Raw genomic sequence first — 19,712 nt, forward strand, 5'->3', positions numbered from 1 at the left:
TCCACTTGGATTCTCCCCTGGGACCCAGTGTCAGGGCACAGCAGGCACCCAACTGCGCTGGGAACAGTGACTGCCTGCAAAGGTTCAGTCTGCGTCCAGCAAAGCTTAGCCGCGGATGTTAGATCTGCCCTTCAGCCCCGACACCTCAGCCTATCCCTGGTCTCATGTACTGTCCAGGGGCACCTCCACGTCTGTCATGCGTCACACGGACTTTTCTCAGTTGGAGGAGGAACGGGTGGGAGAGGAAGGCTGTGGCAGGAATGTCTGGAATACCATAAGGAGCCCTCCTGGGCGTCAAGGAAGGGCAGCACTCACCTCGCCTTTCATCCCAATCTCGCTGTAGGCCTCCGCCATCTTGTCTTTCTGCAGCGCCTGAAGGAAAAGAGGAGATGTCTTGTCCTAACTGATAGAGAGTGGGCCTTTCCCCGGAAGCCTCTGGATTCCCGAGCTGGCAGGCTCCAAGCCCTGGGCTTGCGAACATTGTTGCCCACAACCAAGTCTACTGTACTCTTCAGCCCGACTTCAGAATCTTCTCTGATCTACCGTTCTGTACGTTGAACAGTTCAGGTGAGATGGAGACAGCTGAGAGTCAGAGCTGTAAAAACCGAGCAGGGAGACTGCTCGCCGTAAGGGCTTAGGGGAGCAATGAGTCATTGATTGGAACACGTCATCTCTTCCCAGCCACAGGCTGTGGACCAGCCGATTGCTGTGGGCACCACCACTTGGTCGCCTAATACTAGAGCTTCCCACCACAGTGGCGGCGTGGACTTCGCATGGAGAGGAAGCGCTCAGAATCCTCCAGCCCCTGGGGTCAGCATCCTCTCAGGCCAGCCAGCTCCACGTTTCTGCCCAGCATAGCCTGCAGCTCCTACCCTGTTCCCCAACCACGGGCTCAGAGCCCACGAACAATAACAACAACAAAAAGGTGGGGGGGGGGGTGAGGTGTCACTGCTGAGCTTAAAGGGATGTTCCAAAGCTACCAGCAGGTGACATATAACCATCCAGGGAAGGGCTGGCCTAAACAGAAAGACTGGAGAGAGACCAGCCCTCCCCCAGCCTTCTTCCAGCTCTCTAGGGTGAACGGTGAATTCTCTTACACTTACGTTGTACACGCCTTCCTGGGGGTTCCTCCTCCTCTGCTGAGGAACAGAAAAGGGCAGAGATTAGACGGCGAGAATCCAGGCTGGAAAGGGACCAACCCCATGCTGCCTTGTCCGCTGGCTCCGCTGCCAGTCTCCTCCTCAGTCCCCGCCTTACTCAGGCCAGCCTTCCGCAGCTCACGCATGCTTATGCATGCCTGCACACACACTTCACATTCCCGCCTGGGCAGGCAGGCCCCAGGGTTGTCTGTGGGCATGGTCTTTTAGCCTCTTTGCAGATGTATTCCCATATGCACCATAAACCAAGACGTGGACGGGGGTCCCCTCATTCAGGGCAGAGCCAAGCCAGTCAGTGCTGATCAGGTCCTACTGAGGTGGGGCCCCAGAAAACTGTGGCCCCCTCCCTCATCGCCCTTCCCCCACCCCTTCCTGGTCCTAAGGAGAAGAGCTGAGGTTGGAGGATGGAATAGGGGTTAGGGACTTGCCTGCTTTCCACATCCTCTAGCAATGCACACCCAGCACAGAATTCAGAGGACCTAGGTCAGGCCTGAGTGGATAGGGATGACCAAAAACACTGAGGACATTGGGTAGCTCTGAGCAGTGCTGACCTGAAACTGGACTTTTGTCCTGAGCCCTGCTATTAGGAGGCCTCTAGTCCAACAGAGGAGTCATCTGCCCCCCCTCCCTTTACAGGAATAGAGTCTACAAAGCCAAGAGGTCACAGGCGCCTGGAGCCTGATGTGGCCATGTTCTTTCTAAAGGGTGATTCAGAATCCAGGATTTGTCCTCCATGGCCTTAGCCCCTTCCTGGGTGTATCTTGACGTCAGGGCTGTCCTAGGGAGGCAGGTGATACTACCATGTGTGCATCCTGGGTTGACTAGGAAGCAGTAGAGGGGAGGTAGACAGAGTTTAGGGCGGAGCCTGTGGTGACGTACTCGTGTGCAGGGCTTCTCATGGTGCAGAATGGAGCCCCGAAGACAGGGCAAGGTGGCAGCAGGTGGCTCTTTGTCGTGCCCTCGTCCCGGGCCCTCTCCGTGTTCGTCTAGTGCCCGCTGTCCCGGGATGAGCAGCCCTCCCTCAGAGCCCACCCACCCCATCCTTACCTGTTTGGCCCCCATCTCAGGGTCCCGAGCCAACTTCTTGTTCAAAACATCATATTCCTCTCTTCGTCCTAGATTGAGCTCCTAGAACAGGAGAAGGGACCTTCAGGAGAACGAAGCCACATCAGCTGAAACTGGGGCTTGGTTTCCCGCCTGGTGGCTCCACAAAATGCAGCATGGGGAAGGTGAGGTACCTCGGTGGGAACGGCACTTGCCTCAGAGCCTCAGGATCTGAGTTCAATCCCCAGGACCCTCATGGCGGAAGGAGAGAAGTCCTCTGACCTATACGTGTGCACCATGTCTCACAACAGCACAATAAAAAGTAAAAATAGTTGTACATTTTATTTATGTTATGTGTATATGTGTGTGCCTGCTGTATGTCTGTGTACCACATGCCTGCAGAAGCGGCCTCAATCCCCCAAAATTAGAGTTATAGGTGTTTGAGAACCACCCTATGGGTGCTAGGGGAAAGCCTGGGTCCTCTGCAAGAGCACTAAGCACCCTTAAAAAAGCATGAACAGAGGCAAGAGATGTGGTGGGAACGGCTTCATCTCCATGCCAGCACCTCAGAAAATATCTGCTACCAGGCTGGTGCATGGCAGGAGCCCCGAGTCACCACGTGCTTTTCCTTCCGCCGAGCTGTCTAATGGGGTTCATAACAGCGTTTTCATTAGCAAGCGAAACCAAGGCTCCCGGAGAGGAATCACACGGACCAAAGACCTACTGCATTTCTGTGTGAGCCTTCCCCCTGTGCGGTGGCCCCGAGCCTATGCCAACTGCTGGAGGCAGGGCTATATATACCACGCATCTCGTCATTGAAGCTCCTGTCCTCACAGCAGCACTGGGGGCCAAGCATGACTGCTACCCCAGTCTTAGGGTTCAGACACTGAGGAACCACACCTTGCCCCCAGTCACCGGGCTGATAGCTTTGGACCAGCGGAGCCGAGTCCTAGGACAAGACTTTGCACGCAGGTCTGCACAGTGGGAACTTACGTTGTAGAGCTGGTTGGAGCCCTGCTGGTAGGCGGCAGCATCCACAGTCCCGCTGAACTGGAATAGAGCAGAGAGATTCACAGCTCAGCACCATCCCCACGAGGTCCAGAAGGCTGGCTACCGTGCTGAGCTGGGCGACAGCCCCTCGGTCCTTGCTGACAGCGAACCACGTGTGCCTTGCTGCTGTGGCTGTCCTTGCAGGGGCCCAAGGAGTGGCAGCTCCCTCTGAACTCAGTTGTCCTTTCTCCTGCCTGCCCAGTGTCTGCAACTTTCGTCTTGGGAGAAGCTAATTATCCCAAGTGAAGGCCTTGGCCTTCCTCCTGTGTGAAGAGGGCTGCCAGTCTGTGTGCCTGCTGGGAGCCAGGAGCACCTTCCTGAGCTCCTTCCTCCAGGGACTCCAGGACACTCAGGGTAGACAGCGGCTACCAAGTTGGCCTGCAGGCACCGTCACCAGCCCTTTCCTGGGTGCTTCCTTGCTGTCAGGAGCATGTGTCCCAGGCTGGCCTAACCACACGTGCCACCTAAGCTGAGAGGAACTGCAGAGCCGGAGCCCTGGAGAGAATCTTACAGATCAGCTGGGTATCATTTCCAAGTAAATCAATAAATAAGACTGTCTCAGGTGAAATCTTATGTCAGAAAGGAAATGAGTTGTAGTGCCCTCAAGAGATCAGACTTCTGTCTGCCCCAGATGCGTTCTTCCACAAAATCCATGGTTTCAGGCACCTGGTGAGGATGAAGATGCTGTCCAACACTCCCGTTGCAGATGGGGAAACTGAGGCTTGGAGAGAAAGCCGGTGTGGCCTTGACTAGCAGCTCAGTGGCAGACCCCAAGAAGGGGCTGCACATCTTCCACTTTCTTGTCCTTAACTGCCTAGCATAAGCCTTCTGTTTGCCAGCAGATGCTGTGGGACACTCTCACATCCAGGCTTGGCACAGATCCTCACTAACTGGCCTGGCATGAAGCTCATTGTCCTGCCCTGTCTGCTGTAGATGGAAACCCCACCTTCTCAGCCCACCTACTGTGCACACCGGGCACAGCCCAGGCCTGAGACTCCCCAGTGCCAAAGCCCCACCACCCATCCTCCCGATGGAGGAACCCACATCCTCCCCCAAGAGCCCAGGGGAACCCACCTTTGCTCTCAGGTACAGGGCTGTGACGATGACCCCGTAGATGAAGAGTATTCCATCTAGCAGGTAGCAGAGTTTGGGATCCAGCAGACCAAAGCTCTGTGCCTCTGTGCCAAGAGAGAAAACTATTAGCTATGCTCAAGCTTACAGGAACACATCCCCCTATCCCCAGGTGGACTTTATGACAGATTGTAGCCAAAGAAATCATAACAAGAACACCAGATCCGATCCTCAGACCTCACACAGACCACAGCCTGCAACCTCTCTCACACACCCAATCTGAGGAACCCAGCCTGCAGTGGCCAGTGTAGTACCAGGTATAGCCAGAGAGCCTGGGAAGAATGGAGCGCGGTTGACTTGGAGAAAGATAAAACTGTCCACGGTCCACAAAACTTCTGCTTTGGTGACATGAAAGCCCAGCTATAAGTGAGACCTTGCATAAACTATGAACTTGAAGCTTCAGAAAGGTACCTAGGTCTTGGTAACTAAGGTCCACCTACAGAGAGAGCCCTAGGGGCTAAGAAAGTGGGGCTCAGAGACTTAGTAATTGAGTCAAATCATCCCAGTATCTATTCATTGTCAGTGAAGTCTAGGTGTAGTGGCACACATCAGTAATCCCAGCACTGAAGAGGCAAGAGGATTGTGAGTTCGAGGCCAGCCTGGGCGATGGAGTAAGTTCCAGGGAACCTACACTTTTCAGCTCAGATCCTCAGTGTATTTAGCCACTCTCACTAATTCAGTGGGTTCCTAACTCCTCTCATCTTGCTGATGTTTGTCACTGCGCTTAAAGCGTGTGTGGTTAGCACCGTCGCTGGATAAGAAGGGTTGGGTGGGAGGCGTGAGGGAAAGGAAAGACGGTAGTTAAATAGAAGCTAGCTTTCCTATTTGAAATATCACAGTGCAAGCAAGCAAAGCTTGACTGAGCTCCTACTGGGTAAGTGGGCAGCAGCGGGACCTGAGAACCTACCCAGCGTCACAAAACCCTCACTCTGGCCCTGCCTGAGAACCACAGCAGCAGAGGGAGGTCTCTATGGCTTTCCAGCATGTCTCCAGAGGCAGGAGCGCCCTCTGGTGGCTGCTAGGCAGCCATGTTGGGGCCGAGACGGTGGGTAAGGTGAAGAGAGGCGCCGTCTGTCCTAAGCCTCGGCTGTGTGATTTTGGGGGCAAGTTATCCTTCCAGCTGCCTCTTCTGTGAAACAGGTTAAAAGTCTTCAGCGTTTGTTCTGCTTCGAGTGCAATCACTACGGCGCTGTCGGATCGCCGCCACCGCCAGAAACACACTGAGAACTGCAGGTATGGATCGCTTGCAGCTGCCCACACGTGCCGCGGAAGCTGGTGACTTAACTCTCGTTCACTGTCCCCGTGCCCACCTCTCTGAGACCCTCCATCTTCAGCCTTTCACTCCAGCTCTAGTCCAGGATCCCTCCTGGCCCCAGACAGAAGATGTCTTTGTCACCTTCCCATAGTCCCTGCTCAGAAACCGTTGATGACCCCAGACCCTTCAAAGAAGGCGGGAATTCTGTGCAGCCCCAGGAAAGCTGTGCCTTTCCAGACCAAGCTGGAAAGAACTCGCTACCACCTGGTCCCTTCTCCAGCTTCCCATGGATTCCAGGCTGGCCTTGAGCTTACTATATAGCTAGGGACAACCTTGAATTTGTAATGCTCCTGCCTCCACATCTGGTGGGCTGGGATTTACAGGTGTGCACCACCATGCTTGGTGGTTCAGGGGATCACACCCAGGGCTTCATGCACGGCAGGGAGACCCTGGACCTACTGAGTCACATCCCAGCCCGTCCTGTCCTGTATGCCCCATGCTCCGTTATCCTGGTGCTTTCCTCTGCCCATCATGCCCACCTTTCTTCCCCTGGCTCCACCTCCGGGCCACCACTACCAGCTCTGCCCCACACCTGCAGACATCAGGCCCCTGTCCGACCGCCAGAGTCCCCCAGGGACAATCGATGGGTGGTGGAGGTTGCAGAGCCTATATTCCCGTATAGTCCTCTGGAAGTTCAAACTTCCCTTCTCGGGCTGTAAGCACTGGAGGCCAATGGCTGCATTTCATTTTGCTTCCTGCCCCACCCCCAACACCATGCCCAGGACGGGTATTCATCAAATGTTCTACACTTGAGAGGAGGAGGGTGTGTTCCAATGACGGGCAGAGGCTAGGCCCCAGCCCCAGGCCGCTCTTTGCTCTAATAATGGTCCAGGAGCCCCTAAGAAGCCAGCCACCCCCCACCCCCCAGTAAAGGCTCCCAAAGCTGGAGTGACAATTTCTTTTAGGGCTGGAAAGATGTCCGTGGCGATTTACAGGGTGGTTGAGATTCATAGAGAGAGCCAGGAGAAAATCGCTCAGCTGCCTGCCGTGTGAAATGAGAACAGAAAAAAAAATGCTGGACAGTAAATTTAGAACAAATAAGAAGAAATACCTCTTTGTGTTGTGCAGAGTCAGCACAGTAGGGGGGCAGGCGGAGAGTGGGGCACCCTCCCACCCCCGAGGATGAGTAATAGGAACAAGGGCTCCTACTCTCTTTTCAAAGAGCAGCTTAGTTTTATGGCCAGCCATGAAAGTGCAGCGTGCGGGGCTGACCAGGAAGGGGCCTGACCCTTTGTAGGGACTGTCACCTCCCTGGGTGCTATAGTGTGCGTACTAACAGGGGTGGGCCTGGAGAATGCCGTGATAGCCCAGAAAATCCCACACAAGACTGGGGACCTGTGTCAGTCACACGGTTTATTAACGGGTTTTTGGGCCTTGGCTCCGTGCCAAGGGCTGCAGCCCTAGAAAAGAGACCGGGTTGGGGGCAGGTGGCCTCCACTGTTTCGCCTGCCGCTCACTAGCTGTGTGGTCCCGGAAAGTAGGGACCTCGCTTCTCTAGGCCTAAGGACCCCTGTCCATAGAGCGGGGTGGGGGCACTTTCATTTACCTTAAGGGCTGTGGTGAGGATGCTTCAGCAGGTGTAAATGGCGGGTTTTCGATTTCCCCTAAAAGGTCGATGGTGTCGGGTATTCGGGCATTCACCCCAGCAACAGTCCTTCACAGTGCCACTTGTCATAGTGATTGTGATATCGGCCAGCTGTGTCCCTGTCCCTCTCCCACCCGTGACCACCTCCTCCCCGAGCCGCTTGTATACCCTAATTCACATCCCTACTCCATCCCACGGCACGCAGCGCACTCCTGCTTCCCAGGAGGTATTTAGGGAACTGCTTTCCTGTACAGTGGGAAAGCCATTTTATCTTCCGCTCCCACCCACACTCCAGATCCACAGTCCCCAGGAAAAACCCAGTGCCTGAGAGAAAACCCAGGGTTTTAGAGCCCAGACCTGTGAGCCTTCCTGCCTGTTAGAAGGGCTCCCTGGGCTCCCTGTGGAGGTTGACTGAGCCAGCCTGGGCTAGGACCCGGGTAGGGAGACTTCAGTGCTGGCTGGGGAGAACCAGCATCCCACGGAGCTGAGCCAGCATCCCACGGAGCTGATACAGCCCAGAACAGGAAGAGGGAAATTTGGCCTTCCAGAGCTGTGCAGCCATACCATCTACACAAGAGAAAACGTCACCGTTGGAGAAGAGAACCACACGCACACTCTGTCCCTCTGCTCTAAGGCAGTGGCTGCATGCTCCTGGCTCCAAGCATCTCAACCCTCAGTTTCCCCACTGTATGAAGAGGGTACGGTTACATATCCCCTTGTTGATGGAGGATTAGGTATTGCTACACTTACCAGGTGAGGGACCCATTTGTTCCTCATGATGCCAGCTAGCACGGTCACTTCTATTTATTTGACTTTAAGACCATGAGTAAAAGCTGGTGTCTCTGCCTTGGAGCAGGACACCTGGAATAGACCGTGGGAGACACTCACTCGGTGGAGGCCCTCAGGGCAGCTATCGACAGCTCCAGAAGTGTCTGTCAGAGCACCTGTCAGCTCAGATACTAATGTCCTGGGTCATTAGCAGGCGTGAGTCTAGCCATCCCTGAACACGCTGTAGTCACCCTCACAAGAGCCCTGGTTCAGGTGTCGTGGCGTTGAGCATCAGCGGGAAGCTTTTAAGGCCCAGAGGGCAGCCTGGGGAGACAGGAGTCCTAGGACAGTCTCCTTCCTCCCGTGGCATGTACTTGTATCGTGATGTCAGGGTCTCTCGGCCGGGATTGTGCTTCAGGAATTAGGTTTTCATAAGCCTGGACCTGTCATAGCCGCTGACACACCCTGCTGGGTCCTCACACCAAACTCTTCTGGTAGCAAATCCGGTTGAGGAGCTGGGTATCTGCTCGACTACCTCAAACCATTGGACCACAGCTTCTGCTGTTAAAAAAATGACTTCCCCCTGAGTCTGATCGAGTCTGACTCTGAGAAAGAGTCCAGAAGGCAGGTAGAAAAAAAAAAAAGCTTTTGTTGGGCCCAGTTCACAGCTTGATAAACTGAGACCACCAGAAGGTTGAAGTTATTTCATCAGGAACACCTGCCAGTTAATGGCAAAGCTGGAGTGTCCCCTGACTCCGGACACTTCCTTGGCCCTCTGTCAAGGATAATCTCGTCTCTGGTGCAGGCTCCAGAAATCCCGCCCTCCTGTGAATGCACAGCCCTTACTTGGGACACTTAGTCACAGCAGTGTGTGAGCATGTCACTTGGTGCATTCCTCTTCAACCAGGCCGGTTCAATCCGGTTTTCCTCACCTGGTGCATCACTAACCAGGAAATGTGCAGAAAGAGCGTAGGCCTCCGAGGTAGAAAGACACTCAGAGACAAGGTTGGAGTCTATTTCTTGTTGGCTTAGTGTTTGAGAGATTTCTTAACTCTGAGCGTCGGTCTCTGCCTGCAAAGATGATTTAATGAGACTGATACCACAGGGCAGGGCTGAGCGAATGCGGCCAAGTGCATGGAGAAGGTCCCTGCACGCTGGTGTGTGCCCACCTTACAGGTCTCCAGCAGCGTTCCTGTCACACAGAGGCTCTGTAGGTACCAGCGGCAGAAAGAACAGAGGACGGGTCCTCTCTTCCCCTTCATGCTAGGTTTGGGGACAGAAGCCGGGCAGACTCTCCATCACACAATGGTGAAACCTGGCTCTCAGGAGCACGTGAGGATAAAGTCAGATGGCCAGTGTGTGTGGAGGACCTGGTCCACAGAAGGCGCCCTGTGTCAGGGCATTCGGAGGACTCCTGTCTTCACAGACCGACCATGATGAGACTCATGTCATCTGTGCTGCTCTGCATACTGTTTAGAAAACTCACTCTCCTTGCATGGTCTGGTGGAATGCTCAGAGATTAATGCTCTGAGCCATTTTGTACAATCCCGGCAGGTTCATAGTTGCGTTTTCACAGAAAAGAAGCAGGACTCCCAAAGGTCACCCAGCTGGAAAGTCCCTAAGTGCACATGGAGCAAGCTCCTTCTCACCCCCACTTTGTCCCAGTCCCTCAGGGGTTCCTTTCATCTGGATAGCTCCAGACCTTCACAGGGACTTCTCTGACCAGTGCCTCTGGCCTCTGCTTGAATACATCTGGCGGTAAGAAACTCCTCACCCACCAACCCCTGGAGGAGATCTCTAATTCTCAGTCTTTCAAGTTCCACTCATGTCCAGTTTAGAGGAAGTACTTCAGCATTGCAGATAAGAACAAATCCTCGGAGGGGAGCCAATGTGAGACCAAGGCCTGGTTCTACCATGTGACCATGGAACCATCCTAGGACCCTCCCAGGCTATATGGTCCTTCAGACCTCATAAGTACTCAGCACAGAGGATGTAATGTCATCCCCGCTAATCAAATAGTTCACAGCCTAGGTAGGAACAGACCCCCTCCCAGCCCCGAAGCTTCCCCCCACCTTCGGAAGCCTAGCTTGGAACCCAGGGTCTCGCTCCCTTCCATCCCCACCCCCAGTCTCAGATTCAACTGACGATGACATTGTAGGGTAAGAATTCAGAAAACAGGAAGTCACATGTTCTCAGGAAGGCGGTGGCACCAGCGGTGGAGGGGGGGGGGCTGTGTAGGTCAGAGCACTGGACATGGTGCCAACCCATCGACCACAACATGGGGGCACATAGGCTTCCCCACCAGGGGCTGCTACCTTTTATTTTCATTGCAACAAGAAGGATACAAGCTAGACACATGGCAGCACTGTGGTGACAGCCACTAGCCGAAGATGGCTTCGGTGACTAGAACCACAGGGGAGTTTTCTGTAGCCATCACAGTGACTCTTTCTCTACAGCTGGGGAAACTGAGTCTCTGAGAGGTTTTGAAACACCACTTAGTGCTGCTCTTGGGGGTCTTGGGGGTCAGGACTGAAGAGGAGGGTTCCAGAGCCCTTTCTCCCCCAAGGGTCAAGCCTGTGTACCCTCTGTTGTCCCCTGGCTGTACTGAGAGGCACACGGAATTAGCTGTCTTACACAGACGGCTACCAAAGGCCAGGACACGCGCTGGCCAAGTCCTCAGTGCCTGGCTTCCCCGGAGCTACCCTGATAACCCTGGCTTTCAAAGCAACTCTCCATAACGTGCAAGGGCCACACAGCATGTCATTGCCCACTGGAAGTCGCTCCAGCCTCCTCTCCCTTCCTCCGTGTATGGCTACACACATTCCTGTTCCGTTCGAAGCCGTCCACCTGCTCACAGTTATCCACAAACAACACGTTCCCAGAGCCGAGATTCCAAGTGGAGAAAGAGACTATTGTATTTCTTAGATTTAGAGTCATCGTGGGTTGTGTTTTTCCCCTTCTGTATTTTTATTTCCATTAAAGTTGGGGTTTGTGCAATATTTTTACATTTTTCCGTGATTGTTTTTTCCTGTTTTCAAGTAAAATGAACTCATTATAGAAGTGCAGAAAGGTAAGAAAAACTATCAAAATCTCTCATGGTTTTATGTTCAAACACAGCCACTTGTAACTACAACAGCAGCTTGCCTCCCAAAATGTCCACTGTTTGTCACTTGCAATCACCCTGAATCAAAACATTTTTCCTGGAAAAAAAAAAAAACTTTTGTTTTTCTTCAGAATGTACTGTAACTTCTCATATGTTATAACATTTCGTGTTTTATATAATCACACTTCATATTTCAGATTACTTCATGGTTTTACTGAATATCTTTATTTTTGCATCTGTTTTTGATTTGGTTTGGTTTGGTTTGGTTTGGTTTGGTTTGTGTGTGCGTGCGTGCGTGCGTGCATGCGTGCCTACACTTGGGTCAGACAGAAGCTTCCTGAGTTGGTTCTCTCTTTGCACCATGTGGGTTACAGGGATGAACTCAAGTCATCAGCCTGGGCAGCAGGTGCCTCTCTCTGCCGAGCCGGCCCCTAAACACCCTTTTTAATGGCCTCCTAACAATCCTTTCAGTATTCTACAGGTGGATATATACACATGCAAAACAATGTACACAGAGCCAGGTGTGGTGGTACATTCCTCACATGAGAGGCAGAGGCAGGAAGGTCTCTGAGTTCGAGGCCAGCCTGGTCTACATATGAGCTACAGGCTATTCAGGGCTGTATAGTGAGACCCTGTCTCAACAAACGTACATACCAACAAACCAAAACTGTATATATAGAGAACAATATATACGTATGGTGTGCATACCTCTGCAGAGACAGAGGAAGACTCACTCCTTCCTCTTGATGCCAGTTTGGGCATACGGCCACCGACTGTCACGGTCACGGTCATACTAAACACCGGCTCCTGACTTCCAGTCTAGAAATGCTCTTCTCCTTCTGTTTCATTGGATGGTAGCAACTGGCTGGGGTACACTGGCAGGCAGTCCTGATTTGCTCCACTATGCAAGCAAAGAGGCTGAAGGTCACAGAGGTGAAGTGACCGTCCTGTGGTCTGACAGAACACATGTGACAGAGCCTGACAGAGAGACCAGGTGTCCTCGGGCCTTTGTTCTTTCTCTCACAGCCGTCGGCACATTAGACGACTTAAAAGAAATCCACTCAGGTCACAGATTCTATGTCAAAATGCTGAGCAGGATTTTGCCACTTCTCTGAGCGTATACCTTATTCTGTCTAAAAACTCTTGATATACAGAGGTGTGTTTACAAAAATGTTTACTGCATCATTGTCTGCAGAAGGAAAAAAAACTGTGAAAATAACAAAGATGTCCACTGACCAGGAATCTGATAAATTATGGTATATTTATGTAGCAGTTTAAAATGCCACATAAGACTGGGGATGTAGCTCAGTGAGCAGACCGCTTGCTTGGCATGCGTGAAGCCCTAGGTTTAATCTACAACACGTGTAAGGCCGGCATGGAGAACTGAGGGACCAGGTGATCGGAAATTCAAGGCCAGCTTAGGCTACACGAGACTCTGTCTGGGGAGCGGAAAAATAAAAAAAAATCACACTGACAGCAGAATTCTTCATCTTTGTTACTTTGGAAAGATCTCCGGAATAATTAGATTAACAATAAAAGAGCAAAAAGCAAGCTCTAGAGTGATATATATAGAATTTGTAGGTTAAAAAGAGAAACATATAGGCTACGTATGTATGTGTGCATAAAAAACTTTATCTCTACCTAGAGTTCAGTTTTGTTTAGGATAGTGAAAATAGTGGAAATAAACAGTGGTGTGGTTGTGTGGCCTTGTGGGTATTCATGCTAGTCAGTCACAGTTACAAATGTTAAAGACGGGGCCAGACATAGCTTTGTAGTAGAGTATTTTCCTAGTGTGGGCAGGTAAACCCCAGCACTGCCTCTTCCCCCCAAATACATATGATTTACCATAATAGTGAAGCTAAAATACATACATATATATATATATATGAGATGGACTATACATATACTCAGAAATAATTAATCATGCAGGCGTAGTAGGGGAGAGAGCTGGGAAGGCAAGCGCTTGCTGCTTGAGCGTGAGGACTTGAGTTCAGACCCCCAGCGCTGGCATAGAAGCCCTGTCAATGGCCTGCATTTATAATCCTGGAAGTGGGTTGGGGGAGCAGGAGGCAGATGGATCCCAGGAGCTCCCTGAGCCACATTGGTGCCCTAGGCTTAGTGAAGGGGCCTGCTTCAAAAAGCAAGGTGACATGGGCCTCCGCACTGCACACACAAGAACAGGTGTACACGTGCGTACACCACATACAATGTTTTTTATTATGTACATTTGTACGTTTATAGAGAAAGACCGAGTGCCGGCCACTGTTGCTGTTGTCCAAATGCTGTAGAAATGAGACGCGTTCACTGTCCAAGCCCCCAACACACACTTAAGCACCAGTGGGGTGCGGCAGGTGAACCAAGAACCAGTCTTTTAGATCCCCAAGTACCGTCAGCGGTCCCAGCCTAGCCAGGAGTTAAGGCTGCCTGGGTTACCCAAGAGAATCCATGGGGCCAAAGGAACCAAGAAGGCTGCACCTTGTCACCTGAGTCTTCCTGGAGCTGATCTTGGTGGCCCAGTTGTTTAGGGCACCGGGTGGGGAGAGGTTTCTGTCACCCTAGCTTGCCTGCTTGCGGCTGGCAGCTCCCGGGGGCGGGGCAGTCGGTGGCCCCGCGGGGACCCCCTCAGGCTGCAAGGCGCTTGGGTTGGCAGCGCACAGCACGGATGAATCAGGCTGTGGGTGTGTCACCCCGCCTCGTCTGGATTGGAGGCTGGGGGACGACGTGCCATCCTGATTTTAGAGCAAACCTGGACTGTAAAGAGGGGTCCGCTCACTGCCTGCCCTGGGGTCACCTGCCGTGAAACGTCCTGCGGCAGCACTTGAAATTGGGTGCTGGGCTGGGCTTCTCTCTCCAACCCCACCCAGAGCCCTGGCGTGAGGGAAGGCAGCCCGAAAGGTGAAGGGCAGTGAGCAGGGAGGGGACAGCAGGCTTGAGGCCGCTGCCCCCACGCGAGCCGCGACTGTCCCGCCGGCGGCGGCGATGCGGTTCCCGAGCGGCGCCCTCCCCCCACCTGGCCCGCAGCTGGCTCCCTGCTCGAGGTTTCCTGTCGAGCGACACCATCCTGGGCCGGGTTATCGCCGGTGATCTCCCATCTGAGCCGCTCACACTCCGCCACGGCCGCCCCCACTTGCGGTCCCTGCCCCCGGAACCGCACCGCCCCCGGCCGGTTCGCAGCGCCGCCGGCCCGGGAGACGGAGCACGTTGGGGGGCAGCTGGGGGCCGCTTCCTGACGTCGGAGGGCTGCCCGGGGCGCCTCCCGCCCTGAAAGTCAAGGAAAGGGCCAGTCCCAGGAGCTTTTCTGGGTTGGGGACAGTGACCAGAGTAAGGCCAGCCCAGGCTCACGCCTGTCCACGGTGGCATGGGGGGGAGGGGGAGGGGAAGGACAGGATCCTCAGCTCAAAGCCCCGCGGGCCGAAACTGGCTGGTGGGGCTTGGTCCCCGCCCCCAAGTACCCTCCACCTCCCTCTCAGAGAGAGCGGAGGTGGGGGGAAGCAGAAGGGCTCTCTGCTCTCACACAGGGGGACTCCAAATGTCGTCAAAACTACCACTCAGAATCGAGAGCTGCTTTCATTGCGAAGCGCCGCCGTCAGCTCGGAGCTCCAGGGCTTTCCTGGCTCACATACCACCCAGCAGGTGGAGAAACGCCGATTTTATTCGCCCCATCGTTCATGGGACATTCGGACGGACGTGGCTATGAGCTAGAATATGTCCAGGGCTGTGTGGCCTCCCATTCGCGGCAGGAGCGAGGGGCTAGGCGCAGAAGGGATGGTGGTTACCGGCCTATGCTGGCATTCTCTGAGTTGAGCTAACCAGTTCTCATGAGAAAGCACTCAAGAAAATTGCAGATGCACATACTTTCTCTCACGGGGGGAAATATATATATATGGGGTAAGCTAGCTCCAGGGTGCGTGGAGGGGGTTCCTCACTCTGTCTTTGAGCAGAGCCCACCAAGTGAGCAAAAGGGTTGCTGGTTGGAGTCCTGTTCTGGAATCATTTGAGCCTCCAGGGTGAATGTTTAAAACTGTTCTCCGGTGTCCGAATGCCCAATACTCTTTGGGAAACACTGCCTTCTGGGGTTGATAATCTGGAAATTTCTATAACTATAAATATATCCATTCCCCTAGCATTTGCCAACATACCACTCTGCAAGGGAAGGCAGCCTCGGTAGTCTCTCAATAGGAATTGAAGCCACAGTGTGTCTCTCTGTTGTAGAAACTCCCAAGAGAACTGACTTTGGCATTGTAAGGGTATCTTGTGTTCATCACTCACATTTTGTCCTGTCAATGTGGACACTGTGTAGTGCATACCTTTATTCAAAACACACAAAGTGTCCGAAAATGTTCTGTTCTCCCAGCCCCGCTCCCTCATGAAGAGGATGAGCTGGGAGGCTGCTGGTGACTACCCTGGGGACCTCCCACCCACCTGTGTCTTGGGGGATTCTGAAACAGGTGCAAGATGATGCCAGCCTGCGTAGGGCAGGAGTGGTGTCCTCAGCCCTGCAGGCGGCCACTCTGGACAAATTAGAAACTCAACAGACTGCTGGGGCTGAGAGGTGGGGTGGCATAATGGGGTGGGAAACCTCAGTCTGTAGCGTATCTCCAGTCTTCCTTCCACAATTTGTCAGAGAGAACAAATCTAAACCCCCTGCAGACCAGAATGACAGCGAAGGAGAAAAGATTGGAAAAAATAAAAATACTGCAACCAAAACGAAGCTGGAATCTTTCCCCTGCCTAGACGCGACTGATGTAGGATGGACTAGGGCAAACTCAGTCTCCTCTAGTGAGCCTGGAAGGAGAGCCCTGCTGTGACGGGAGGTCAGGAGAGCACACAGTGGTGCTCCTGAGTGGTGCAGCGTGCTCCCCTCCCAGATACCGCCTATGCCCTCCACGCTGAGCTCTTTCAAGCCTTTCTCAGCTTTCCAGTTCCATGGAGGCTTCCTCCTCCAGGCGCTCCAGCCCACACCCACCTCAACCATAGTCATGTTTTTTGTTTTGCTTTGTTTTTCAGTGCAAAGAGCACACTTTATTCTGGGCTGTTCTTTCCTAGTCAATGAATTCCATGTTGCCTCAGGACAAACACCATGGTTTCTAGTTCTTTCTTCTCTACCCAGCAAGAAGCCCAGTTTTAGGCAGCCCCCTCCCACCTCATTAATAACATAATTGCTTGGATAATTAGAAGACTGATTGGTTAAAGGTCATTAATGCTATAAAGTAAATGAATCTTGTGGCTTACATTTCAAGAAGTCTGTATGTGAGATTCGAAAGAAACCTGCCCCCCCCCCCGCCGCCACCGCCACCCCATCCCTACCCCCACCCTGTGGGAGCTTTGGCCACGCTAACACCCAAACTGTGGTGTGAGACCTTTGTAAAATTATTTCCCCCTGGGTTCTTTGCCTCCTAAATATGTTGTTAGCCAAGTAACTTCTCTGGTTCTGTCCTGTGGGGTTCCGCTCTGGGATCCAGGGTTCAAAGCTAGGCATCAAGAGAAAAACTGCTTATGATGGTCTCATGAAGCGGTTACAAAGGGTCAGATTCCCAAACTGCCCTTCTTGGTCCCTTTGATCCCGAAGTTGCTGGCCTTGACAGGGGCTTGACAGTCCGAGCTTGTATATTACAGCCCTAAGGAGGGGGTTGGCCCCTCCTGTTTTCCTGGGTCAGGCCCTGGCTGTGATCAGGCCTCTGCCCTGCGTTTGACACAGACCTAGGTCCTGTTGAGGCGGGAGTAGCCTGGATCAGCACAAAATGATTAAAATAATAACAATACCCTGAGTTCATCTGGAAGGGGGTGCCAGCCTTCTGGGAAGACCAGCCAACAGCTCTCAGCTCCAACTCACCCTTCCACTCCAGTTCAGCGTGCCAAAGCGCTCTCCTTTCAACACTCAGCACAAAGGCTCCCGCTCTCAGCACATGTCTGTGCTGTGTTCAAGCAGAGTGGCCTCCAGTGGCTTCTAATCTACAGGGTGACCTAAAAGTCAGAAATCACGGGGACACTTACAGTTAAACAGGATGTCGGTTTGGCTGCCTGGCCACTGTGCACCTGGAGTCCCAGCAATTAAGGTGCCGAGGCAGGAGATCACTTGTGTCCTGCAGTCAGGACTGGCCTGGCCAACAGACACAGTGAGACCCCAGCTCAAACAAAACATACCAGAGTATTTACAAATAATATATTCAAACTTGAATCGCAGGAACATAGAACTGCTGATCTTTTCAAAACAAGTTAAAAAACAAAACAAGCCGGGGCTGGAGAGATGGCTCAGAGGTTAAGAGCATCGACTGCTCTTCCAGAGGTCCTGAGTTCAATTCCCACACACATGGTGGCTCACAATAATCTGTAATGAGATCTGGTGCCCTCTTCTGTGTACATAGTAAATAAATAAATCTTGGGGCTGTGTATTATAAAAAAAAAAAAAACAAAAAACAAAAAACAAGCCACCCATACACTATCTCCCCTGTATGTCCAGTTCTTTTGGATGCCTGTATTTCTTGTAGTTTTTTTTTTTTTTTCCGTATTAACAATTGTGTCCATTATTTTAAACTTAGGGGTCATAAGAAAGTATCTGGAGGTTGGTGGGAAACACATAGGGCCTGTTAATCAAACCTTAGCTAAAGTCCTGTTCACTGGTTTTTAGCTCTGAAGATTGGGTCTCCTGTGTGCCCAGCTCCATTTTCAAAGTAAGTTTGGTCGTATTTTATGTTTCTGACACTCCACTGTTCTGAGCCCATTTTTACTAATTATTTGATGAGAACTCTACCCTTGTTAAAAACAAAACAAAACAAAACAAAACAAAAAAACTCTGAGAATTCTTGCAAGGTGGGAGACGTTGTATTCCCTTTACATCACTCACTGGCCACAGCAGGAGGCCACCGTGGTGTAATAATGCCAATGGAGGCCCATGGTTTGCACCTCTATGCAGTCGAGCCTAAAGTGACCACCTCCCGTCCTTCCTGAGCTATCAGATCTCTGTGCCTAGTCTCCTAAAATGTTTGACACGAATAAGACGAAAAAGAGAAATGCAGCCTCAGAAGAATCCGCCCAGTGCACAGCAAGGTGTAGAGAAGAGACTACATTTCCTCTAGTCCTGCCTCCTGGGTGACTGTGTTCTGAGTTCTGGAGGCTGGCTGCTTCTCCGAGGGGACAGGGCATTCGCATTTCCCAGCCTCGGGATGCTAGAATGAAGCTGCCAGAGCCCTGCGACATCACAGTCCTTTCCTGGAGGTGTGTTTGTTTGTCAGTTTGGCAACCCTCGGGTGCCCAGCCCACGCCCGCCTAACACTCGCCTATGACGTACTTCGTGTGGATCAAAGGCCCCCAGAGCCCGCGGCGCCTGCAGCTGCCAAGCTGAGGACTCGCGGGGAGCGCAATGCTACGGTAGGGGCGGTGGGCCCGACTTTGTGGCTGCTCTGTCCCTGGGAAGGAGTGCACCCTGCCGGCCGCCACACCCAGCCTGGCCGCCCCGTGCTCTGCGTGGGATGCCAGGGTAGCCCAGGACAAGCCACGCTCAACTCGTGGTGCTCTCCGGCTGCTGCGTAATCCGAGAGTCCAAGACGCCTCACCAGGGTGGCCAGGGACCCGTGAGAGCGAGCCACAGGACGCACCTTAGAACTGCTTCTGTGGACTCTAAGGCGCTGATGATACTTCGTCTACCGAAGAAGGTGGGGGGGTGGGGGTGGGGGACGGACATAGCAAACCCTGCAGTGTTTTCAAGTCTGGGTTGTGAAATTATGGGTTATCTGGTTAGTCTTTGTGCCTCTTCTTTACCCAGCTTCTACAATGCATACAAATACATAGTTCTGAAAGGAGAGAAAAATGGTCAAGGTGCAATTCTACAGCTTTCATCAACCAGACCTCCTTCTACCAGCTCCAGCCCTACCAGTTCTCGGTTGCACTTTAGGTCTGTCTGCGAATAGCTAAATTACACTACATTTGCACACATGTGTACATTCGGGTGGGGTGGGGTGGGGTGAGGGGACAGCTGATGGGATACTGAAGTTAAAGGTTGGTTCTGACCAATTTGCCCATTAATACAGGGGGCTGAATCATTAGCAGGGTCAAGTTCCAAGGGTCTGGGAGGCCCAGGCAGGCTGGTCAAATACCCAGCCTACATAGAAGCCAGGTCCTCTGGCCACAGGGTTCTCTTCATGCCCAGGAGGCTCATGGAAGTGCGTCTTTGTTACTCCCCCACAGCCTGGCAGTCTCTCCTCACATCCCAGGACAAGCTTTAGGTCCAGTTTGAGGCTGTTCTGACGTGCCCAGTCAGCATTGTGGGAGTTCCTCCCCAGTGCAGCATGAGGCAGAAGAGGCAGCCCTGGCTGGGAAGGCAGCCCTGTGTGTCAGCCCCTGATAGCTTGGGGAAGTACAGTCTCTGCTCTAGACTCCTTGGCACTGAGAAGGCACACAAGCTGCTCCCCAGCCTAGATTTTGCTAGGACCAGCCAGGGAAAGAGGCCAGTCAGATTGCCCACCTCTGGTAAAGGTCTGGCCAGTCTGATTGCCCACCTCTGGTAAAGGTCTGGCCAGTCTGATTGCCCACCTCTGGTAAAGGTCTGTCTTTCCTTACTGG

At 52.8% G+C, this 19,712-nt stretch overlaps 1 protein-coding gene across 2 annotated transcripts in view; it reads right to left on the reverse strand.

The window, feature by feature from the left end:
- Positions 1 to 19,712, reverse strand: part of Cd247 (CD247 molecule) — a 74,713-nt gene that overhangs the window by 2,696 nt on the left and 52,305 nt on the right. The window contains exons 2-6 of one of the 2 annotated variants that reach the window (XM_037211295.1): positions 4,326 to 4,429; positions 3,195 to 3,251; positions 2,205 to 2,285; positions 1,104 to 1,136; positions 316 to 372 (exon numbers count right to left, since the gene is read on the reverse strand). In XM_037211295.1, coding sequence (XP_037067190.1) covers positions 316 to 372; positions 1,104 to 1,136; positions 2,205 to 2,285; positions 3,195 to 3,251; positions 4,326 to 4,429 — 332 coding nt within the window. Of the gene's footprint in view, positions 1 to 315; positions 373 to 1,103; positions 1,140 to 2,204; positions 2,286 to 3,194; positions 3,252 to 4,325; positions 4,430 to 19,712 lie in introns of both variants that reach the window. The other variant, XM_028864375.2, reaches the window with a different exon arrangement.

The sequence above is a fragment of the Peromyscus leucopus genome, chromosome 15 (assembly GCF_004664715.2).
Source record: "Peromyscus leucopus breed LL Stock chromosome 15, UCI_PerLeu_2.1, whole genome shotgun sequence".
Lineage (NCBI taxonomy): Eukaryota > Metazoa > Chordata > Mammalia > Rodentia > Cricetidae > Peromyscus > Peromyscus leucopus.